We start from the raw sequence: 26,221 nt of genomic DNA, 5'->3' as shown, positions 1-26,221 counted from the left end.
TGCCTTAGAGCAGCATTGACATCCTGTAAAAAGAGTGGTTAATATCTTGCCTGCACACTTGTACTGCATGCTGGGAACTCAGACACTAGTTCAAGTGGGTGGGGCAGGTAACGTAAGCTTCAGTCCTCTGCCAAGTAGGAGGGAGGGAGGGAGGGAGGGAGGGAGGGAGGGAGGGAGGGAGGGAGAGAGAGAGAGAGAGAGAGAGAGAGAGAGAGAGAGAGAGAGAGAGAGAGAGAGAGAGAAACAGCTGTCAGCTCCGCAGCTGGTCTGGTCAACTCAAGTGATCCCAACTTCATCTGGCTAGAAATTGAGTCTCCCCAGTCCATGAGAGGTTTGCTGAATCAGAACCAATGTCTTAAAATCTTTAGCAGTTCTTCCTCCAGTGAGGACAGAAGTTGACTGGCTCTGCCTGCTTGGACATGGTGTTCCAAAAGCAATCCACGTCCATTTGTCCTGCTCCTGAAGTGTCTCACCCAGCTGCTTCTTTAGAGCAGATTCTCTGTGCATGACTCTCACATGTTTTGTCAGACACTTTCAGCATTCACTTTGGTACATAAACCAACAAATGACTGAAAAGGATAGAACGTTATAATAATATAAGAAACCACATGTACCAGATGTGGTACTTCATACTTATAATCCAAGCACTCTGGTGATTGAGGAAGGAGGAATTTAAGGCCCATCTGAGCTAGATACAATACAATACAGAAGAAAGAGCACTTTCCATAGGTGATTTGTGTTTTATTTATTCTGACTGTTTATGAAGGATGTTGTCAGCTTAATATCAGCATCCATTTTTATAAAGTGAAAGGAAAATGGGCTTTTATAGTTTATTTCTAGTCCTTGATGGAGTATGAAGGCCTTGAGAGCGGGCTCCAATGGCCTTGCCTTATCTAAATTCCCTCAGAACTATGACCGTGCTTGACACAAACTTATTGGGTATATTTTGTCTAACACAGACAAAAGAATTTGTGTAACTAGAATGCTGAATTTATGTTTACAAAGCAAAATATCAATGTAAAAGAGAAGTTATAATTTGCCCATATCTCTCACACTTTGATAATTTGTTTTCCTTATGGTTCGTGTAGCAGTTTTTGTGCATGTTAAATGTTTTTCTCACGCACACATGACAGTGCAACAGAGTTCCTTATTCCTAGATTTTCCAGAATGAATGAAATATTAACTTAATGCATATAATTCCACAATACTACTTATGTTAATTATTTTTACCCCATCTTCTTTTCCTTCTACTTATCCATTTTGACTTTTTTTCAATTTTTCCATTCTTTTTCACATGCTCACTTTTTTTTTTGTTTTGTGAGACAGTATTTTACATAGCCCATACTGGCTTATATCTTTCTGGTTCTGTCTCCTAAATGCTAGGGTTAGAATTATGTACCACCATACCAGATTTAAGTTATTACTTTATGTATATAATGCTGAGGGATTAGAGGAGAGACTCCTAAGCTCCAAGTAGGATATAGCAGAATCGAGCAAGACATAGACTCCATTGACATATAGGAATAGGGTCTTGAAGGCTGAGTTGTAGTTGGCCAGTGAAGTAAAAGGAAGAAAATGGGAAATGGAGAGCATACATTGTACACAGATAGCTGTCACCAGATATGCTAGATAGTTTTTTTTTTGGTTATTTATTTACGTTTCGAATGTTATCCGCTTTCCTGATTTCCCCTCCACAACACCCCTATATCCCATCCTCCCCCTTGCTTCTATGAGGGTGCTCCCCAACCCACCCACCCACTCCCACCTCAATGCTCTAGCATTCCCCTACACTGGGCCATTGAGCCTTTACAGGACCAAGGGCCTCCTCTCCCATTGATGCCAGATAAGGCCATCTTCTGCTACATAGGCAGCTGGAGCCAGGTAGTTCTTCTGTTGGTGGTTTAGACCCTGGTTGCTCTGGGGGGTATTTTGTTGGTTGATATTGTTGTTCTTACTATGGGGTTGCAAACCCCTTCAGCTACTTCAATCCTTCCCCAACTCTTCCATTGGGGTTGGCTACAAACATCTGTATCTGTATTGGTCAGGAGCTGGCAGAGCCTCTCAGGAGACAGCTATATCAGGCTCCTGTCAGCAAGCACTTGTCATCAGCAAAAGTGTCTGGGTTTGGTGTCTGCATATGGGATGGGTTCTCCAGTGGGACAGTCTCTGGATGGCATTTCCTTCAGTCTCCGCTCCTCTCTTTGTCTCCCTGTATTTCCTTTAGACAGGGACAATTTTGTGTTAATATTTTTGAGATGGGCAGGTGGCCCCATCCCTCAACTGGGGGTCATGCCTAACCTCTGGATATGGTCTCTCTCCCCTTTGTTGGGTATTTCAGCTGATGTCATCAATGTTGGGTCTTGGGAGCCTCTTGCTATCCTGGCATCTGGGACAACATGATACAAGCTAAAGTCATCAGAAAGGACACAACTTGAATTAAGAAAATGCCCCCATAAGATCAGGGAGCACCCAGCACATTGTGGGTAGTTCTACCTTGGACTGGTGGTCATGGATTCTATAAAAAAACAGGCTGAGCAAGCTAGGGGAAGCAAGCTAGTAAGCATCCCTCCTCCATGGCCTTTGTATCAGTTCCTGCCTCCAGGTTCCTGCCCTTTTTGAGTTCCTGTCCTGACTCCCTTTGATGATGAACAGTTATTGGAAGTATAAGCCAAATAAACCCATTCCTCCCCAATTTGCTTTTTGGTCATGGTTTTTTATTGTAGTAATAGAAACCCTAGCTAAGACACCTTCTCTCTCAGGGTATACAAATTGAATCCTTTAGTCAATGCTTGCTTTAAGGAAAGAGATTTTAAGTAGTTCTACTTCATAATGGCAGGGTTTCCTTGGATAAGAGACTTAATATCTCTTGTTTGGTGTTTTCATTTATAAAACAATAGTACTATCTAGTATGTCTTATAAAGGTACAATAATAAGATAAGTAAACTATCAGAATGAAAACAAATTACTTTTATGAGCATAAATGCAAAATTCCTAAGTAAAAAAATGTTAGTTATCTTAATCTAACAGTAATAAAAATGTATCATGAGGGACCTGGTTTGTTGGTTCAGTGGTCAAGAGTGCTTAATGCTCTTCCAGAGGACCCAAGTTCAGTTCCTAGCACCCACGTCAGGTGGCTCACAACTGCCCATGACTCCAACTCCAAAGGATCCAATGCCTCTGGACTCTGCAGGCATCTGTACCCATGCACATATATACCCCCTCACACACACACAAATTTAAAAATATTAAAAATAAATCTTAAAAAGTATATCACCATTAGCTAGTACTTACCTTATACCCCTCTCTCAAAATCATCCTCAGAAGTCAAGCATTGGAATTCCATTCATGATTAGTATAAAGGAAAAAAATCATGTATTTATCTTAATAAATCTAGAATGGAAAAGGAATTCATTAGTTTAGTAATGATTGCACAATAAGTATACTTTAGTAGAGAAACTCTACAACTCTAAATATGTATTTCTTACATGAGGAAGATGATAAGGGTACCCATTTCCATAGTAGTGTTTAATCAGATTCTGGAAGGCCTGGCTGATGCTCTAAGAATGGAAATTAAGTGATGTGTCAATTTTGTAAGAAATATATAAATTGCTATGTTTTTCAGATGATGTAACCACTTAATGAGAATATTATCATTAATAATACAATCCAAACTGACCTTATATGAAAATTTGACAGCATGTCAATTATGCATCATTAATTAAAAAGTCAATATTATTTTCTGTATTTGCCATATTTAACCAATATAAGTATTGAGACCTTCTGTATTTTTAATAAATATTTTAAAATATGGAGAAGACATTTTTAGCAGGAATAGTTAAGATCACAATGAAGAAAAAGTAAACTCTAGTAATGGTATGGAAAAATCTAAATGCATTTTTATGTTTCATGCTATCAAATCCTTTGCCTTAATATTTTATACATGTTAATTCAACTCAAATTAATCTTTAAATTAAAATTTAGTTTGATTTTTATCCTAGCATTCATTTGAAAGTCAGAGTTCACCAATAGTCAACCTTATAAAGAAAGAATCTTATCAGCAAGAAATAATTTAAGATAAAAAACTCAGGTGACGACCGGCGGATCCCGGACCGCAGCAGCTCTCTGCTCCCAAACCCCGTGGGAGAGAGACCTCACCGCCTGATCAGGTGGGCACTCCTGAGGCTGCAGAGCGGAGGAGACCACCAACACTGCCCACCCCTGCCCACATCCCTGGCCCAAGAGGCAACTGTATAAGGCCTCTGGGTTCCCGTAGGGGAGGGCCCGGGAGCGGCAGGACCCCTGCGCCTGAGACACTGCTGGAACCTGAAGGAAACAGACCGGATAAACAGTTCTCTGCACCCAAATCCCGTGGGAGGGAGAGCTGAACCTTCAGAGAGGCAGACACGCCTGGGAAACCAGAAGAGACTGCACTCTGTGCACATCCAGGCGCCAGAGGAAAACACCAAACGCCATCTGGAACCCTGGTGCACGGAGGCTCCCGGAAAGAGCGGCGCAGATCTTCCCGGTTGCTGCCACAGCGGAGAGGACTTAGGCAGTACCCCACGAGCAAACTAGAGCCTTGGAACTGCAGGTAGGACCAACTTTTCCCCTGCAAGAAACCTGCCTGGTGAACGCAGGACACACAGAGGCAAAATTCCTCTAAGGCCGGGCACTTCCTGTGTTTACCGGAAGTCCCACACCGGCGGATCCCGGACCGCAGCAGCTCTCTGCTCCCAAACCCCGTGGGAGAGAGACCCCACCGCCTGATCAGGTGGGCACTCCTGAGGCTGCAGAGCGGAGGAGACCACCAACACTGCCCACCCCTGCCCACATCCCTGGCCCAAGAGGAAACTGTATAAGGCCTCTGGGCTCCCGTGGGGGAGGGCCCGGGAGCGGCAGGACCCCTGCGCCTGAGACACTGCCGGAACCTGAAGGAAACAGACCGGATAAACAGTTCTCTGCACCCAAATCCCGTGGGAGGGAGAGCTGAACCTTCAGAGAGGCGAACACGCCTGGGAAACCAGAAGAGACTGCACTCTGTGCACATCCAGGCGCCAGAGGAAAACACCAAACGCCTTCTGGAACCCTGGTGCACGGAGGCTCCTGGAAAGAGCGGCGCAGATCTTCCCGGTTGCTGCCACAGCGGAGAGGACTTAGGCAGTACCCCACGAGCAAACTTGAGCCTTGGAACCACAGGTAGGACCAATTTTTCCCCTGCAAGAAACCTGCCTGGTGAACTCAAGACACAGGCCCACAGGAACAGCTGAAGACCTGTAGAGAGGAAAAACTACACGCCCGAAAGCAGAACACTCTGTCCCCATAACTGGCTGAAAGAAAACAGGAAAACAGGTCTACAGCACTCCTGACACACAGGTTATAGGACAGTCTAGCCACTGTCAGAAATAGCAGAACAAAGTAACACTAGAGATAATCTGATGGCGAGAGGCAAGCACAGGAACCCAAGATACAGAAACCAAGACTACATGGCATCATCGGAGCCCAATTCTCCCACCAAAGCAAACACGGAATATCCAAACACACCAGAAAAGCAAGACCTAGTTTCAAAATCATATTTGATCATGATGCTGGAGGACTTCAAGAAAGACATAAAGAACTCCCTTAGAGAACAAGTAGAAGCCTACAGAGAGGAATCGCAAAAATCCCTGAAAGAATTCCAGGAAAACACAATCAAACAGTTGAAGGAATTAAAAATGGAAATAGAAGCAATCAAGAAAGAACACATGGAAACAACCCTGGACATAGAAAATCAAAAGAAAAGACAAGGAGCTGTAGATACAAGCTTCACCAACAGAATTCAAGAGATGGAAGAGAGAATCTCGGGAGCAGAAGATTCCATAGAAATCATTGACTCAACTGTCAAAGATAATGTAAAGCGGAAAAAGCTACTGGTCCAAAACATACAGGAAATCCAGGACTCAATGAGAAGATCAAACCTAAGGATAATAGGTATAGAGGAGAGTGAAGACTCCCAGCTCAAAGGACCAGTAAATATATTCAACAAAATCATAGAAGAAAACTTCCCTAACCTAAAAAAAGAGATACCCATAGGCATACAAGAAGCCTACAGAACTCCAAATAGATTGGACCAGAAAAGAAACACCTCCCGTCACATAATTGTCAAAACACCAAACGCACAAAATAAAGAAAGAATATTAAAAGCAGTAAGGGAAAAAGGTCAAGTAACATATAAAGGCAGACCTATCAGAATCACACCAGACTTTTCGCCAGAAACTATGAAGGCCAGAAGATCCTGGACAGATGTCATACAGACCCTAAGAGAACACAAATGCCAGCCCAGGTTACTGTATCCTGCAAAACTCTCAATTAACATAGATGGAGAAACCAAGATATTCCATGACAAAACCAAATTTACACAATATCTTTCTACAAGTCCAGCACTACAAAGGATAATAAAGGGTAAAGCCCAACATAAGGAGGCAAGCTATACCCTAGAAGCAAGAAACTAATCATCTTGGCAACAAAACAAAGAGAATGAAAGCACACAAACATAACCTCACTTCCAAATATGAATATAACGGGAAGCAATAATCACTATTCCTTAATATCTCTCAATATCAATGGCCTCAACTCCCCAATAAAAAGACATAGATTAATAAACTGGATACGCAACGAGGACCCTGCATTCTGCTGCCTACAGGAAACACACCTCAGAGACAAAGACAGACATTACCTCAGAGTGAAAGGCTGGAAAACAATTTTCCAAGCAAATGGTCAGAAGAAGCAAGCTGGAGTAGCCATTCTAATATCAAATAAAATCAATTTTCAACTAAAAGCCATCAAAAAAGATAAGGAAGGACACTTCATATTCATCGAAGGAAAAATCCACCAAGATGAAGTCTCAATCCTAAATATCTATGCCCCAAATACAAGGGCACCTACATATGTAAAAGAAACCTTACTAAAGCTCAAAACACACATTGCACCTCACACAATAATAGTGGGAGATTTCAACACCCCACTCTCATCAATGGACAGATCATGGAAACAGAAATTAAACAGAGATGTCGACAGACTAAGAGAAGTCATGAGCCAAATGGACCTAACGGATATTTATAGAACATTCTATCCTAAAGCAAAAGGATATACCTTCTTCTCAGCTCCTCATGGTACTTTCTCCAAAATTGACCATATAAGTGGTCAAAAAACGGGCCTCAACAGGTACAGAAAGATAGAAATAATCCCATGCGTGCTATCGGACCACCACGGCCTAAAACTGGTCTTCAATAACAATAAGGGAAGAATGCCCACATATACGTGGAAATTGAACAATGCTCTACTCAATGATAACCTGGTCAAGGAAGAAATAAAGAAAGAAATTAAAAACTTTTTAGAATTTAATGAAAATGAAGGTACAACATACCCAAACTTATGGGACACAATGAAAGCTGTGCTAAGAGGAAAACTCATAGCGCTGAGTGCCTGCAGAAAGAAACAGGAAAGAGCATATGTCAGCAGCTTGACAGCACACCTAAAAGCTCTAGAACAAAAAGAAGCAAATACACCCAGGAGGAGTAGAAGGCAGGAAATAATCAAACTCAGAGCTGAAATCAACCAAGTAGAAACAAAAAGGACCATAGAAAGAATCAACAGAACCAAAAGTTGGTTCTTTGAGAAAATCAACAAGATAGATAAACCCTTAGCCAGACTAACGAGAGGACACAGAGAGTGCGTCCAAATTAACAAAATCAAAAATGAAAAGGGAGACATAACTACAGATTCAGAGGAAATTCAAAAAATCATCAGATCTTACTATAAAAACCTATATTCAACAAAACTTGAAAATCTTCAGGAAATGGACAATTTCCTAGACAGATACCAGGTATCGAAGTTAAATCAGGAACAGATAAACCAGTTAAACAACCCCATAACTCCTAAGGAAATAGAAGCAGTCATTAAAGGTCTCCCAACCAAAAAGAGCCCAAATCCAGACAGGTTTAGTGCAGAATTCTATCAAACCTTCATAGAAGACCTTATACCAATATTATCCAAACTATTCCACAAAATTGAAGCAGATGGAGCCCTACCGAATTCCTTCTATGAAGCCACAATTACTCTTATACCTAAACCACACAAAGACCCAACAAAGAAAGAGAACTTCAGACCAATTTCCCTTATGAATATTGACGCAAAAATACTCAATAAAACTCTGGCAAACCGAATTCAAGAGCACATCAAAACAATCATCCACCATGATCAAGTAGGCTTCATCCCAGGCATGCAGGGATGGTTTAATATAAGGAAAACCATCAACGTGATCCATCATATAAACAAACTGAAAGAACAGAACCACATGATCATTTCATTAGATGCTGAGAAAGCATTTGACAAAATTCAACACCCCTTCATGATAAAAGTCCTGGAAAGAATAGGTATTCAAGGCCCATACCTAAACATAGTAAAAGCCATATACAGCAAACCAGTTGCTAACATTAAACTAAATGGAGAGAAAGTTGAAGCAATCCCACTAAAATCAGGGACTAGACAAGGCTGCCCACTCTCTCCCTACTTATTCAATATAGTTCTTGAAGTTCTAGATAGAGCAATCAGACAACAAAAGGAGATCAAGGGGATACAGATCGGAAAAGAAGAGGTCAAAATATCACTATTTGCAGATGACATGATAGTATATTTAAGTGATCCCAAAAGTTCCACCAGAGAACTACTAAAGCTGATAAACAACTTCAGCAAAGTGGCTGGGTATAAAATTAACTCAAATAAATCAGTTGCCTTCCTCTATACAAAAGAGAAACAAGCCGAGAAAGAAATTAGGGAAACGACACCCTTCATAATAGACCCAAATAATATAAAGTACCTCGGTGTGACTTTAACCAAGCAAGTAAAAGATCTGTACAATAAGAACTTCAAGACACTGAGGAAAGAAATTGAAGAAGACCTCAGAAGATGGAAAGATCTCCCATGCTCATGGATTGGCAGGATTAATATAGTAAAAATGGCCATTTTACCAAAAGCAATCTACAGATTCAATGCAATCCCCATCAAAATACCAATCCAATTCTTCAAAGAGTTAGACAGAACAATTTGCAAATTCATCTGGAATAACAAAAAACCCAGGATAGCTAAAGCTATCCTCAACAATAAAAGGACTTCAGGGGGAATCACTATCCCTGAACTCAAGCAGTATTACAGAGCAATAGTGATAAAAACTGCATGGTATTGGTACAGAGACAGACAGATAGACCAATGGAATAGAATTGAAGACCCAGAAATGAACCCACACATCTATGGTCACTTGATTTTTGACAAAGGAGCCAAAACCATCCAATGGAAAAAAGATAGCATTTTCAGCAAATGGTGCTGGTTCAACTGGAGGGCAACATGTAGAAGAATGCAGATCGATCCATGCTTATCACCCTGTACAAAGCTTAAGTCCAAGTGGATCAAGGACCTCCACATCAAACCAGACACACTCAAACTAATAGAAGAAAAACTAGGGAAGCATCTGGAACACATGGGCACTGGAAAAAATTTCCTGAACAAAACACCAATGGCTTATGCTCTAAGATCAAGAATCGACAAATGGGATCTCATAAAACTGCAAAGCTTCTGTAAGGCAAACTGTGGTTAGGACAAAACGGCAACCAACAGATTGGGAAAAGATCTTTACCAATCCTATAACAGATAGAGGCCTTATATCCAAAATATACAAAGAACTCAAGAAGTTAGACCGCAGGGAAACAAATAACCCTATTAAAAAATGGGGTTCAGAGCTAAACAAAGAATTCACAGCTGAGGAATGCCGAATGGCTGAGAAACACCTAAAGAAATGTTCAACATCTTTAGTCATAAGGGAAATGCAAATCAAAACAACCCTGAGATTTCACCTCACACCAGTGAGAATGGCTAAGATCAAAAACTCAGGTGACAGCAGATGCTGGCGAGGATGTGGAGAAAGAGGAACACTCCTCCATTGTTAGTGGGATTGCAGACTGGTAAAACCATTCTGGAAATCAGTCTGGAGGTTCCTCAGAAAATTGGACATTGAACTGCCTGAGGATCCAGCCATACCTCTCTTGGGCATATACCCAAAAGATGCCTCAACATATAAAAGAGACACGTGTTCCACTATGTTCATCGCAGCCTTATTTATAATAGCCAGAAGCTGGAAAGAACCCAGATGCCCTTCAACAGAGGAATGGATACAGAAAATGTGGTACATCTACACAATGGAATATTACTCAGCTATCAAAAACAACGAGTTTATGAAATTCGTAGGCAAATGGTTGGAACTGGAAAATATCATCCTGAGTGAGCTAACCCACTCACAGAAAGACATACATGGTATGCACTCATTGATAAGTGGCTATTAGCCCAAATGCTTGAATTACCCTAGATCCCTAGAACAAAGGAAACTCAAGACGGATGATCAAAATGTGAATGCTTCACTCCTTCTTTAAATGAGGAAAAAGAATACCCTTGGCAGGGAAGGGAGAGGCAAAGATTAAAACAGAGACTGAAGGAACACCCATTCAGAGCCTGCCCCACAGGTGGCCCATACATATACAGCCACCCAATTAGACAAGATGGATGAAGCAAAGAAGTGCAGACCGACAGGAGCCGGATGTAGATCGCTCCTGAGAGACACAGCCAGAATACAGCAAATACAGAGGCGAATGCCAGCAGCAAACCACTGAACTGAGAATAGGTCCCCCGTTGAAGGAATCAGAGAAAGAACTGGAAGAGCTTGAAGGTGCTCGAGACCCCAAAAGTACAACAATGTCAAGCAACCAGAGCTTCCAGGGACTAAGCCACTACCTAAAGACTATACATGTACTGACCCTGGACTCTGTCCCCATAGGTAGCAATGAATATCCTAGTAAGAGCACCAGTGGAAGGGGAAGCCCTGGGTCCTGCTAAGACTGAACCCCCAGTGAACTAGACTATGCGGGGAGGGTGGCAATGGGGGGAGGTTTGGGAGGGGAACACCCATAAGGAAGGGGAGGGGGGAGGGTGATGTTTGTCCGGAAACCGGGAAAGGGAATAACACTTGAAATGTATATAAGAAATACTCAAGTTAATAAAAAAAAAAAGATTCCAGGCTGTACCTTTACAGGTTGTTATGAATGTTCTTAAGAAATGGATGTTTACACGGTTTTGTATGCATAGGTGGGCAATTATATCTTATCAATTGGATCAAAAAAAAACCTCAGGTGACAGCAGATGCTGGCAAGGATGTGGAGAAAGAGGAACACTCCTCCATTGTTGGTGGGATTAGAAGCTGGTACAACCACTCTGGAAATCAGTCTGGAAGTTCCTCAAAAAATTGGACATAATTCTACCTGAGGACCAAGCTATACCATTCTTGGCATACACCGAAAAGATGCTCCAATATATAACAAAGAGACATGTTCCACTATGTTCATAGCAGCTTTATTTATAAGAGTCAGAAGTTGGAAAGAACCCAGATGCCCTTAAACAGAGGAATGGATTCAGAAAATGTGGTACATATACACAATGGAATACTACTCAGCTATCAAAAACAATGACTTCATGAAATTCATAGGCAAATGATGGACCTAGAAAATATCATCCTGAGGTAACCCAGTCACAAAAGAACACACATGGTATGCACTCACTGTTAAGTGGATATTAGCCCAAAAGCTTGAATTACCCAAGATACAATCCACAGACCATGTGATGCTCAAGAAGAAGGACTATCAAAGTGTGAATGCTTCAGTCCTTCTTAAAAGGCGGAACAAAAATATTCATAGAGGAGATATGGAGACAAAGTTGGGAGCAGAGACTGAAGGAATTGTCATTCAGAGCCTGCCCCACCTGGGGATACAGCTGTCTACTGAGAGGCTCAGCCTGACTGTGACAAATACTCTTCCTATTGGAAGATTTAGAGAAAGGATTGAAGGAGCTAAAGTGGCTTGCAACCCTATAAGAACAACAATGCTAACCAACCAGAGCTCCCAGGGACTAAACCACTACCCAAGGAGTACACATGGAGGGACCCATGGCTTTAGCTGCATATGTAGCAGAGGATGGCCTTGTTGGGCACCAATGGGAGGAGAAGCCCTTGGTCCTGCCAAAGGTGGACCTCCCAGTTTAAGGGAATGTCAGGATGGGGAGGTAGGGAGAGGGGTCGTGGGGGAGGTGGAACACCCTTATAGAAGAAGGAGAGGGGATGGGATATAGGAGGCTTATGTCCGAGAAACCAGGTAAGGGAATAACATTTGAAATGTAAATAAAAATAAAAATAAATAAATATCTAATAAAATATATAAGCAAAGAAATACTTTTTTTGTATTGGTAACTCCTCAAAGTCAGCATAGTAAAAACAGTCTTAGAGGGCATCCCTGTCAGCACTTCTTCTAAATTACCACAATAGTTCATTAAGCTCGAACACTTAGTGGGTTTTCTAGCCCAAAGTTTCTAAAGTTCTTACACAATCCTCCCCAAAACATGTTCAGGACTGTCCTTAGGGTTTCTACTGTTGTAATGACACACCATGACCAAAAGCAAAATGGTTTCTTTGGCTTACAGATTACAGTCTATCACTCAGGGAAGCCAAGGTGGAACTCAAGGCAGGAACCTGGAGGCAGTGGCTGAGGTAGAAGCCATAGAGGAATGCTGCTTACTTACTTGCTCTTCATAGCCTGTCCAGTACTGCTTTCATAGACATTCCAGGACCACTTCCATGGGTGGCACCACTCAACACTATGATAGGCCCTCCTACGTCAACCATGCATCAAGGAAATGCCACACAGACATGTTGACAGGCAGTCTGATGAAGGCATTTTCTCAACTGAGGATCCCCTTCCCAAATAACCCGAGATCCTGTTAAGCTGAGAAAAAATCACAACAATGACTCTTTGACAACTGTGTATTGTCAGTGTTTCTTTAGGAGCTTTGTGACTTAGACTTGTGCTGAGCAGCAGAGAAGTTAATTACATTTCATCCCCAAGGAGAGTGAAGGGCTGGGTTCTCCACCTGCCATAAAGCTAGCTATAAAGTGTTGTTTCCTATCTAAATCTTCCAGGATTCCACTCGTGCCAGCTTTTAATATGATTCCGTGGATCCTTCAATAATCCTAAAGAATTCATTCGAAGAGGTAGCCCTGGATTCCTATTGTCTTGGATCACAGGCTGTTTGAGGTTGTTTGAATTCATACAGCATACAGATTCACTGTTCTGGGTATATTTATTTCACATTTGCATTTCCTTTTTTTTCTTTTTAAAAGATCAAATGAATGCTACTCATATGTGAAAAACACAGAAGGGAAGCACCAGTGTTTTAGCAACAGAGGCCCCCTTTGAGTGGCATTTTTGGAGCAAGAGCTTGCAGTGGCTTCAGCTCTACCCGTAGGACCTGTCTTTGGCACAGGTAGAATGATTTCGGGTTATATTTGAGGAGATCAAACCTACCCGAGACCCGTGCAAAACAGCATATTCTGCACTGACTGTAGTGTTTTTTTTCCTTCCAAGGAGCTGTGGGAACTGACTATATGAAACCTGAAATTGTACCTTTCATTCTCATTTCTAAGTCCATAGTATTAAATGATAGAGATTTAATGCAAAGCTTCTCTTCTATGTCTAGGAGAGGAAGAAGAAATTTGAGAAGGATGGTGAGAGGTTTTACTCCCTACTGGACCGGCACTTACATCTGTCATCCAAAAAGAAAGAGTCTCAGTTGCTAGAGGTACGTACGTTCACCAAGTCTAATCCACTCCCTTCTTGTGCTGGGCCTTAAAAACTAGTTATTTCTGGTTGTGAGATTTTTCCATAAGATGGCTTAACAGGAGCCATAGAAACATTCACAGAGAATACATGAGGCCTATGTCCCAGGCTTTCTGAGTATTACACCAGCCCCTCCACTAACTTCCTTTAGTAAGGAACTTTATTCCTGGCTTCAGTCCCACTGTGTGGAAGAATGGTACTCAAGGATCTTGGGTGTTACTTTCAATTCTGAGTTTCCAAGTCTGTGGTTCTAGATTCTATGTTGGGATAGAGAAAAGGTAATATTTTATTTGGTATATGAGAAGTACCCCGTGTGGTATTCCACTGATTGTTTTGGTGGGAATAGGGGATACTGCACTAGGGCTACTGCTTCTGTGAGACCAGCAGTGGCTCCAGTTCCTCCAAGCCACTATTTAATAGATATCTACCAAATCATTATGCTGGGTGGAACAAGGCTAGAGGGACACTAATTCAATGTCGTTGTCCTTCTAGTTGGGATTCTAATATAAAAATGTGCACGAATCTCATAGCACAAGGCTCTTTCTGCATTATAAAATGCATGCTTATATAATTGTCTTAAGGGACCGGGGGAATGTGGAGGTGAAGACTAATGACTGGATGGAGGAAATCCTTTTGTGGAAGAAACTTGCCTTTCCGATTTGAGATAATCATTTGAAAAAAAGATAAAAAAAATGACAAACAGAAATGGAGAATTGCCCTAGAAAGAGGCTAGTTTAAGCCTCAAGGCAGAAAGGCATGAGATAGTTTTGAGAAGTGATTTGTTGAGAATTGGTATTACCCTAACAGACTAGTGAGAGATGAGATAGAATAATCAAATGCAGCGGGCTCCCATCTTGACTGGTCCAACAAAAACAACAACAAAGGAAAAGAAAATATAGCCAAGACGTCAGAACATGGAGAAAAATTTATTACCTGCAGCAGGCAATGAGAGCACAGGGATGATTTCCAAAGTGATGCTGTCCGAACACAAGAAGGGTGAGGACATTTTAGAGAGGCCATAAAATAAGGGTTCGTCCTTGCTTAGCAGCTGGGAACCCAACTGGTTTCCCATATTTCTGTAAATGGTTCCCTAAATGATAATAGTGGCTCTCTGTGCACAAGTTGCCTGTGCAGACAGTGTGGCTTTTCTCAAATCAGTCTAGAATTATAGCACATGTTAGGCAGGGAGTGTCTATTTTATCAATGAAAACCTAAGGATCATCAGTCTCTAAAGAACCTCCCCCGGCAGCTATTTTTGCGGGTTGTTAAAACTTACCCAAAGGAATTTTATGCATCCTTTGTGAAACTACTAAGGAATCTCTTGGAGGGTTACATACAGTTTCTTGTAGATGGGGTCCTCACACCTTTCCTCTGCGATGATTTTTCTTTGTATCCTTTCACTAAAATAAATGCCATCTGGGATTATGACCGTATGCTTCATGCCCAGTCCTGTGAGTCCTATAAGTGACTACGAAATCTGGGACTAGTCTTAAGGACCCATGGGAGGAATATATTACATAGTTTGAAGGTTTTTGTTGTTTGTTTTGTTTTGTTTCTGTGAAGGCGTTTTAAATATTCTGACCATTTTATATGCTGGGTAGGTGTCCTTGTTGACACTTTGGAAATTTTGATTCTTTCAAATAGGATCTCCCTCAGAATGTCCTGAGATCCCCAGAAGTCTCCCTGCCACTGCCACAGGCTGGGCTGGTAGGCTTGAGCCACCACAGTCAGCCTTTGTTGACATTTCTGATTAGCAAGGCTGCAGCCCTTATACTGTTTATTGAAAAGTGAAATAAGAGAACTTGTGTCAGTCACTTTTTCTAAACAAAGAGCTTTTATTTTTAGAGGTATTTTATTTAGCTAGGTGTGGTGGGTAGTGGTTATAATCCCAACACTCAAGAGCCTGAGGCAGGAGGAGTACTGTGAATGTGAGGGCACTCTGGGCTACATAATAATTATTTTTATAGTGAGAGTCTGCCTTAGAAATGAAGGAAAGATAAGAAGGGCTGAAGAGATAGAAGGAGGAAGAGAGAGTGTGAAGGCTGCTGTTGGAACTCATGAATTTGAGGTGATCCTTGGCTCCATACAGGGTGTGGAGCCAGTCTAGGTTACATGACATCCTGTACCCCAGAAGGAAACAAAGAACTATATCATTGTTAAATCATTTTCAGTTTTATTGTTGCATTACCTTTGTTACATTACCTTCTCTCTTAGAATGGTGTGAAAGAGGTCAGGAAACCCTACATAGGATAGCGCTAGGCTTTTTTTTTTTTTTGAGTGGGCGAAGAGGAATATGCACTGGGCTATGGCCCTACACAAGATTTTTCCTCTTTACCTTTGTATTTGATAATTATAAATTCACATGTGGTTATAACAAATAATGCAAAGAGGTTTTATGTACCAAAAGAAAAAAGAAAGAAAAGAAAACTGAAAAAAGACGAATGGGAAGTACAAAGATAAAGATTCCTGGCACATATTTTCACTATCACAAGATCTTGTGTTCATTTATTACAATTGGTGAGCCAATGGGTCTTATGTTCTGGTGGGCTATGGAATCCTGCACATTGCTAGGCAGGCATGGTGACGCTGAGTTATACCTCTTTTTTCCCATTCTGTTGGATATGACAAGTATATAATGATTCATGTCTTGTGTACTGTCTTGGAGAATAACTTTACTCTTCTGAAATTCTATCGACTCCACTCTCACTTAACCTCAAATCCCAGGCAGCCATTTCTCTTTCTGTGGACTTCATATTTTTTGTCATTTCTGTAATATCATGTCATTAGAATCCTACAGTATGGAGCCTTTTCATGTTGGGTTCTTTTGTTTAGCAATATGTATCAATTGCTGGCACTTTTTAAGACTCGATAGCTCATTTCTTTTTAGAGTTGTTGTTAATGCCTGTACCATGTATGTATCCTATATCCTATGAAAGAATTTTTCTTCTGAATTTTAGCAGTTATTAATATGAACATGGTAAATATTTGTGTGAAGATTCTATTGAGGTTCTTTTGGTAAATCGTGTGGAGTACAAAGAAAGGCGGGTGGCATTGTAAGCCTATGTTTTATTTTGTAAGAGCCTGCTATTTCCCAACACGTAACCCTTCTTCTTTCTGACCAGCTCTGAGACTTTATTTTGCTTGATATCCTTATCAGCATTTGGTGTTCTCAGGGTTTTTACTGTTAGCCAGTAAAAATAGGTGTGCAGTGGTATTCCATTTCTCTTGTCATTTGAAATTTACCAATGTCATGCAATATTGAGCATCCTCCTATATCCTTAGCTGCCACCTGCCTTCTCTGGTGAAATGTCTGATCAGATATTTTGTCTTTTAAAAGAGCTCTCTCTATGATGTTAGGTGCCAACCCAGTATCAGATACAAGCTTTACAGTGCTCCAGGCACATATCTAGGTTATTCTTTTAACAGTGCCTTTGGTACAGCACACACTTTTAGTTTAATGACATTTTGCATATCTATATTTTCAACCAACCATGCTTTCGATATATTTAAAAGCCCTGTCAGCCTAAAGTCATGTAGATCTTCTGCTCCCTCGTCCTGTTTTGTAACAGCTCACGGTGATCTCAACCTTGTGTTTTGCTGATCAGACTCTTAAGTACTGTCATATGTGTTAATATCATCATGTGTGGCCAGATTTTCTCTGACATCATCTCCTAGGAGTTTTAACATAGTGTCCCCTAGATTTGATGCGGGGAACGGCATCCGTGAAATCTCACCAAAATAGTTACTTGACAAGACTGGCACAATTATAACATCATTTGACGTGCCGATGTGGATAGTGAAAAAATTAAAAAAATAAAACTAAAAATTAAAATTTTTAGTATGCAAATGAATATATTTCACTGTGACATTTTCATGCATATATGTCATTATTATATTTTTATTTGCTCTACCCAGTCCTCCATCCTCCCATTGCTGATTCTCTTCTTTCTCCACTAGTGCCCACTTCAGCTTTCATAACATACATTCCATGATCCTTTCTTTTTTTTAATTTCCACAACAAATTTTAATATACCCTATCTTCTAAACATTTCATCCAAAGTCTAGACTTAATTGTTATCAAGTTAATCCCTGCGATTACTAGAATAAAAGGATGCTACCTTTTAAGAAATTTATAAACCTAGCCACATATCAAAATATACCAGAAGAGAAAATTTGTCAGAGAAAGATGTATTGTATAGGAGAATTTGTGAACTTACACAACAACAACTAAAACAGGCCTAATTCATTATTCTTCAATAGATTTTGTGAGACCTTTTCTTCCATTAAACTATACAGTGGAAAACTGGAACACAGTATGAACATGCATCTTAGCAGGACTTTTCTCTTCCTCAGCCCATTCTGCCCCTAGGCCACTCCACACCTGCCTCTGGTATGAATAAGTTGGTACTACAGAAAATAAAGATCCAGCTATGCTCCAATTTTTTTAATTTTACAATACAGATATTTCAATATATGTAACATAGAGACCAGAAGAAGAAAACTACTTCACTCGTTACCTTGCTCAGAAACTGGGGATGGATAGCAATAATACATTATAAATAAAATTTAAATGTAGAAGTTATTTATGTCAAGACACAGCCACACCTTCCCAGAGGTCCTTTCTTTCAAACTGGAGGTTAGCTATCCTTTTCCATATTCCTTTTTCAAATAGACAAAAAGAATTCATATGAAAGACACCTTAGAGAAACACTTCACAGTGCAATTTCCAACTCCTTTTTGAAATATAACAACTTGACCCCAGTAGAAAGGTCCATCTTAGAGGAATACAGATGACCTAGATGACCAACACCTAAGCAACAGATCTTTAACTTTCTGAGAGTCACAGATTCCTTTTCCCATCCTATGCATCCCTCATTATCTCTGTATGTTCTGGTGGGTCCAAGTACACATGGCCAGGCTCCCACAAGAGCAGGGCTGATATTTACACTAAGATATAGACAGTTTTACTTTTACACCTTCAGCATTGTTTTTCAAAGTTATATATTGAATTATATTCCAATTCAACACAAAGAGTTGTGAAATTCCCAATCGTCCCAAAATCTCCATGCATCTGATTTAATTAATCATAACTAACACTTATTCAGAAACAGTAGAACTGAAAACCATGAAGAACAGTGTCCCAGCCCTATAGGAACTAATAATCTGGGGACATAAAGTGATGGGAAAATAAATCATTTGAAGAGATAGACTCTGATAAGTGATATATATTTATAAATAAAATACACACTGTAAGAGAACTAGGGAGAAAAGATTCATGCTACCAATTAGTCAGCTAAAATACATGGCAATTTGATTTCTACAACTGGGGCATTTGCCAGTACTGATTCATTTCAGTGTCCCACATCTACAACAATGTATGAATGTTTATATTTATAAAGATATTTATGAATCACTAAGATCTTAAATTATTTAATTTTATACTGTGCACTAAAGTCTGAAAGTATATTACATTGTGTTCAGGATTTCAGTGTGCTATAATTAGGTTAAGATCACATCATATTTTACTGTAAGTTTTAACTTTCTGAAAGCATTGTTTGTTTAAAGTATTTCATGTGCCTATAACTCTGGATAAAATAGTTCCTAAGGGTATGCCCATGAGTTCCAACCTTTCCCTTTATGCCTTAATTATTTAGAAAATCTTACCTTTAAATAAGAAATCTCATTACATACAGTGTCCAATATAATTCTGATCATATAACATGTTTATAAAGCTTGACTATCTCACTGAGTGGTTACTGTTTGTGTAAAATCTTATTAACTCTGTAATACTGAGGAGCATGTCTCATTATATTTCTTTTTTAAGAGAAAAAGTGAAATATTCATTGTCAAGAGAACAGTTGAAAAGTTTCAGTATATCAGTACAAAATGAAAAACCCCTTAGACATTCTGCTCACTCCTAATGCTTTCATACTTCTCTGTCCTACAAAACCACAATCCACATAAATTCAGCCCAGATTCTGAGTGAGAAGAGTGCTGTGCTATTGTTTTCCCAACTTTACCTTATTTCAGTAATCTGATAATTATATAACTTTGTTTTTCCTTAGTGCTCAATGTGTTTATGCCTCTCATTTTTAAAATCTGTCCCATCTGTTGGTAGGCATCTAGGTTGGTTCATATTTTGAATAGTGTAATAATAAACATGGATGTGCAAGTGTTTCTGTAGTGTGCTGACGTAGAGTCCTTCTGGTGTATATAGGAGCTGTGTGGCTGGTTACTTTTGCTGAGCGCTGTTAGTATCATTGAAAATGTTTCTCTGTTCCATTCAGGTTCATCCCTCACTTGTAGCCCAAGGACACACATGCTACACATTTTGTCTTGAAGTTCTCAGATGTTTTACTTTATGTCATTTATTCTCTTTGTTTTGACCTTCGAATTCATATGCATTCAAGCTTGCTCAGCACCCTGCCTCAGTTTGTCAGGACTCTTACTTAGTCAAGGGCCCATAAGTGCTTAGCCCTAGACCTAGACATTTTTTCCTCAGCCTTGTTCATGCTGGCGGTGAGCCCAATACAGCGGGCTCCATTGCTGTTACAATATTTTAGATTTCTGTCCTTTCCTTTCATCTGTCTTCTAATTGCACGTCGTTCTCTCCTTCCATTAGAACCCTTTGCATTTTCCCCTGGTTGTTTAAAATCCATGGCCTTATCATTCTACACAGGATCTGCCTTCTCTTAGTCCATTTCTGATGCTTTTGCTTCAGATTGTGGTTTTTTTTTTTCCTTTTTGCCTCTCTGCTTAAAAGGCAGGGAGAATATTTGGCTAAAGAAACTGAAGTAAGTGCTTAGTGTGAGGTTTCATGCTTATTTCGCTGGGACTTGGCTTGGCCTTCATTTGTTCTTGATGGAGTTCCTTTGAATCCCGTGTTTTCTCTGGAATTTGTTCAGCAATTTATTCTAAAAACGGCTGTAGTTCTTCAGTAAGGGTTGTGATCATCTCAGCATTGAGTGCCTTTTACTCCTAGGTGTCTGTTCTTATGAGCTCTGCTTCTCTCCATTCACCTATACTCTAGTTTTTTTCCCTATGATTTTCATTTTCTGTTGCATTTAAGAAGAAAGCTTTTCCAACTTGTTCTGCTTTTTCCTTGATCTGAAAATCTGTTTTATGGCTCCCAGGCTTCCTTCATGCTGGACTAGAATTAGGAGGTCTTGAGTCTTTTTACTCTCTTGCTCTCATAACCCGCGTCTGTAAACTGGAAATAAAGAAACAATAGAAATAGGATATTTGCAGGTAACTCAACACCTCTTTAGCTATAGAATCTAATTGATTCTCTCATTCCTGATTTTCAAAACCGACCATGCCCCTTTGTGACATTTTTTGCCTTCTTTCTACAGGCAGACCTCCAGGTGGATAAGGAAAGACACAATTTCTTTGAATCATCTCTTGACTATGTTTATCAAATTCAGGAAGTCCAGGAGTCTAAGAAGTTCAATATCGTGGAGCCAGTAAGTTCTGTCTGTTGGTGAATATTCTAACACATGTAATGTATTATACATATGTATCAATTGCCCAAGTGAAATGTGGAGAACTTTGGTCATAAAATTGGAAGCTCAGAGAATAAAATCATCAATTCATGCTCATGCTGAATAATATATGTCAAGAATGTCAGCACACAGCATGTTTTTCCTTCTGTTAGAAATGTTCATCCTGGGCTGGAGAGATGGCTCAGCGGTTAAGAGCACCGACTGCTCTTCCAGACGTCCTGAGTTCAAATCCCAGCAACCACATGGTGGCTCACAACCATCTGTAATGAGACCTGAGAGCAACAATGTACTAATAAATTAAAAAGAAGAAATGTTCATCCTCTTCCTTACTACGTTTACAGTATTTTACTCTTCATTTATGACCATTTTCTTTTCCCTTGATTTAATCCCTCCCCTAATTCCTATGTCATACTTATTTTTCACTTTTAAAATTAATATTTTATTAATTATTAGAAAAATTGATACAATGTGTCTTGATCATATTCACCACACTCCTTCTTTTAATCCCTCCCAGACTCACACTCATACCCCACTCCTTTTTTTGGGGGGGGTTGTTTGTTTGTTTGTTTTGGTTTTTTTTGTTGTATGTTTTTTTGTTTTTTTTGTTTTTTTTATTAACTTGAGTATTTCTTATATACATTTCGAGTGTTATTCCCTTTCCCGGTTTCCGGGCAAACATCCCCCTCCCCCTCCCCTTCCTTATGGGTGTTCCCCTCCCAACCCTCCCCCCATTGCCACCCTCCCCCCAACAGTCTAGTTCACTGTACCCCACCTCTTTTGAAGAAAAGACTATTTCACAATAGCTTTCCTGCTTCTTAACAATATTTTTGTCCCCTTTTCTGTGGTGTTCCCAGATGTTCCCTTAAGGTTAGGGGTTGTGTTCTAAATGTATTGGTTGGAGGCAGGGGCTCTACTATCAATTTATTTCTAAATTCTGACCAGTTGTGGCTTTCTGTAATATTCTCTACTCCAAAAATAAGTGGTAAGGATGAGTATTTCAAATGCAGTTACAGATTAGGCTGGTTTAGGAAAATGGCAGGAACAAGTTCTCCTCTAGGTAGCAGGGCCTCACCAGCCACAGGTAGCAGGCTAAATTAATACTGCCAGGTATAAATTACCTCCTTTAGGGAGATTGTCTGTCTGTCTGTCTGTCTGTCTGTCTGTCCGTCCGTCCGTCCGTCCGTCCGTCCGTCCACCCACCCACCCACCCACCCACCCACCCACCCACCCACCCACCCATCTATCTATCTATCTATCTATCTATCTATCTATCTATCTATCTATCTATCTATCTATCTATCTATCTATGAATGATATTGCTTCTTTTTGGGCTTCCTCTCTCTACTCAATGGATTTATCCTTAGCTGTGTAGGTTTTTAGTTTTATGTGACTCTACTTGTCATTGTTGTCCTAATCCTGGGCAAATGGAGCCCTTTCCTGCACCTAAACCTGGAAGGATATTGCCCATGTTTTCTTCTAGTAGTTTCAGAGTTTCAGGCTAAGATATTCAGTTTCTTTGGAGTTAATTTTAGGTAGAGTGACAGACATAGGCCTAATTTTAGTCTTCTACATGTAGACATTCAGTTATCCCAGCACTATAATGCGATTTCTGCAAAGAGTTTTGGTATTTTTGTCAAATGTTCAATGGCTGTTGCTGCATTTATTTTCTGTCTTGTTCTCTTTGCCTACAAGTTAAATTTTGTGCAAGCACCATGCTGTTTTTACCCCTGTAGCCCTGTGATAAATTTTGAGATCTGGAATGTGAATCCTATTAGTATTTTCCTTTGTATGCAGGATTGCTTTGACTATCCAGTGTCTTTTGTAGTTCCATTGAAAGCTTAGGAGGTTTTGCCATTTCTTTGACTATGGTATTTTGATTGGTATTTTATTAAATCTGTAACTAATTTTGGTAGAATGGTCATTGTCAAAACAATCTACCAACCTGTGGGCATGGAAGGTGTTTCAATTTTCTAGTGTCTTTTTAATCTCTTTCTTCAGAGATTTAAAGTTTTTATGGTAGAAGTCTATCTTTTTTTTCTTCTCTGGTTGGTTAAGTCCTAGGTATTTTTTGAGGCTATTGTGAGTGGAAATGCATTCATGATCTCTTCTTCAATGTGTTTTCTGTTAATATATGGAAATTGTTAGTGAGTTTTGTAAGTTATCCTACCGTTTTGTTGAAATTGTTGACCATTTCTCGTTTTCTGGTGGACTTTTTGTGATCTTTTAAGTATAATATCATATCAGTATAATATAATATCATATCATATCCATTGAATTTTATTTTCTTCTGTTGTTCCAGCTAGTGTTTTGAGCACTATATTTGAAAGTAGTGGAGACAGTGGACAGCCCTGTCTCATTTCTGATTTCAGTGGAACTTTCTTTGAGCTTTTTCTCCATTTAGGCTGATGTTGGATGTGAGTATGCAATATACGGCCTTTATATGTTGATATTTGTTTCCTCCACTCCTACTTTCTCTAGGACACTTACCATGAAGACATATTGGATTTTGTCAAAGGCTTTTTCTTCATCTATTGAGATGATCATATGAACTTTGTCTTTGTTTATTTATATGATTTATTACATCTATTGGTTTATGTATGTTGAACCCATATCTCTGGGTAAAGCCAACTTGGTCACGATAGGTAATGTTTTGGATATGTGCCTATACACAGTTTAGAAGGATTTTATTAAGGATTTTTGCCTTTATGTTCATCCAGCCTGTTGGTTTGGTGGTTGTGTCTTTACCTGGTTTTGCTATTAAACAATAATACTAGCTTTGTAAAAGGAGTTTAGAAGAGCTTCTTGTGTTTCTCTTTCTGTTTTGTTTTTATTTTGAACAAGTTAAATATTCTTTGTTGATGTCTTTTGAAAGCCTTATATTATTCTGCTGTGAATACATCTGGGCCTGGATGTTTTGGCTTTCTTCCCTTAATGCTTTCAGAAAGCTTTTAAAACTATATACCTGACAAATGCAGAGGCGGATGCTCTCATTGAACTGAGAACAGGGTCCCCAATGGAGGAGTTAGAGAAAGGAGTGAAGGAGCTGAAAGGGTTTGCAACCCCATAGGAAGAACAACAACCAACCAGACCTCCACCCAGAGGTCCCAGGGACTAAACCACCAACCAAAATTACACAGGGAGGGACCTATGGCTCCCAGCCGCATGTATAGCAGAGGATGGCTTTGTTGGGCTTTGTTGGTCCTGTGAAGGCTCAATGCCCCCAGAGTAGGGGAATGGCAGGGTGGGGAGGCAGGAGGGAGTCGGTTGAGGAGGGATCACCCTCATAGAAGCAGGGGTAGTGGATGGGATAGGGGGTTTCCAGAGGGAAAACCAGGGAAGGGGACAAAATTTGAAATGTAAATAAAAAATATCCAATTTAAAAAAAAAAAACTATGTACTATATGCTTCAGCTTGTGCTAAGAACTCACGGCCCTTACATTTAATCCCTTCCTGTTCTACTTCCTATTCTACCGTTTTACTACCTTGCATAATTGTTCCAACTAAATTACATTTAATTTATTATAAAACTGTATTTTGATTGGAAAATATGCTGACTTTTGATAAACTACATAGGGGATTCATCACAGAGAAGTTTAAAATAGTGCATTTGGATGATCAAAAAAATCCTCTATAAGAAAAGAATAGGTATTGGTTGTATAGTATTTTCCCTCCTGAATTGTTTGTATATATATTATATCTCTTTGTATGTGTATGATATGTACTATTAAGTGTGAATGTGTCTACATATATGGCACATGAGAGTAGACTGGAGTATACATGTGTTGATGCCCACATTTTTCTAATTTTATATGTACTATATGAAAACAAGTATTCATTCATTTATTAAGAAGCATCAAGATTTTGCTGGATTCCAGGCACTGGGTATATTGTAGTAAACCAGAATGACAGTTTCTTTCTTTATGAATACTGTACTTTTGTGAGGTAGAAAGAATGCATGAAAGTATGTACATTATCAAAACAGTTGTAAGTTGTGATTAAAGTTATGAAAGAAACAAATTATGTTTGTTTGGTGAACATAGATTCACCAACCTCAGTAAACTAGGTCTAAGTTGAATACAAGGATATATCATCACAGTGATCATCCACCATGGCCAAGTTGACTTTATCTCACAGATACAGGGATGGTTAACATATGAAAGGTAATGATGTAATAAATCACATAAATGGACTTAAAGATAAAAATCACATAATCATCCTAATAGATGCAGAAAGGGCCTTTGACAGAAATCCAGCTTTTCTTCATGAGAGTGAGGAATGTTTAGACATTCTTTTTTTTTTTTTTTTTTTATTAACTTGAGTATTTCTTATATACATTTCGAGTGTTATTCCCTTTCCCGGTTTCCGGGCAAACATCCCCCACCCCCCTCCCCTTCCTTATGGGTGTTCCCCTCCCAACCCTCCCCCCATTGCCGCCCTCCCCCCATAGACTAGTTCACTGTGGGTTCAGTCTTAGCAGGACCCAGGGCTTCCCCTTCCACTGGTGCTCTTACTAGGATATTCATTGCTACCTATGGGGTCAGAGTCCAGGGTCAGTCCATGTATAGTCTTTAGGTAGTGGCTTAGTCCCTGGAAGCTCTGGTTGCTTGGCATTGTTGTACTTTTGGGGTCTCGAGCCCCTTCAAGCTCTTCCAGTTCTTTCTCTGATTCCTTCAATAGGGGACCTATTCTCAGTTCAGTGGTTTGCTGCTGGCATTCGCCTCTATATTTGCTGTATTCTGGCTGTGTCTCTCAGGAGCGATCTACATCCGGCTCCTGTCGGTCTGCACTTCTTTGCTTCATCCATCTTGTCTAATTGGGTGGCTGTATATGTATGGGCCACATGTGGGGCAGGCTCTGAATGGGTGTTCCTTCAGTCTCTGTTTTAATCTTTGCCTCTCCCTTCCCTGCCAAGGGTATTCTTTTTCCTCATTTAAAGAAGGAGTGAAGCATTCACATTTTGATCATCCGTCTTGAGTT

The 26,221-nt window shown here is 40.0% G+C and overlaps 1 protein-coding gene across 2 annotated transcripts in view; it reads left to right on the top strand.

Annotated features, from left to right (window-relative positions):
• Ophn1 (oligophrenin 1) overlaps positions 1 to 26,221 on the top strand; it is a 378,262-nt gene that overhangs the window by 171,756 nt on the left and 180,285 nt on the right. For both annotated transcript variants that reach the window (XM_006257072.5, NM_001107848.1), the window contains 2 exons: positions 13,603 to 13,704; positions 21,095 to 21,205. In XM_006257072.5, the coding sequence (XP_006257134.1) occupies positions 13,603 to 13,704; positions 21,095 to 21,205 (213 nt within the window). The remainder of the gene's footprint in view (positions 1 to 13,602; positions 13,705 to 21,094; positions 21,206 to 26,221) is intronic.

The sequence above is a fragment of the Rattus norvegicus genome, chromosome X (genome assembly GCF_036323735.1).
Source record: "Rattus norvegicus strain BN/NHsdMcwi chromosome X, GRCr8, whole genome shotgun sequence".
NCBI classification, from domain to species: Eukaryota; Metazoa; Chordata; class Mammalia; order Rodentia; family Muridae; genus Rattus; species Rattus norvegicus.
This window is presented reverse-complemented; position numbering and strand designations above follow the sequence as displayed.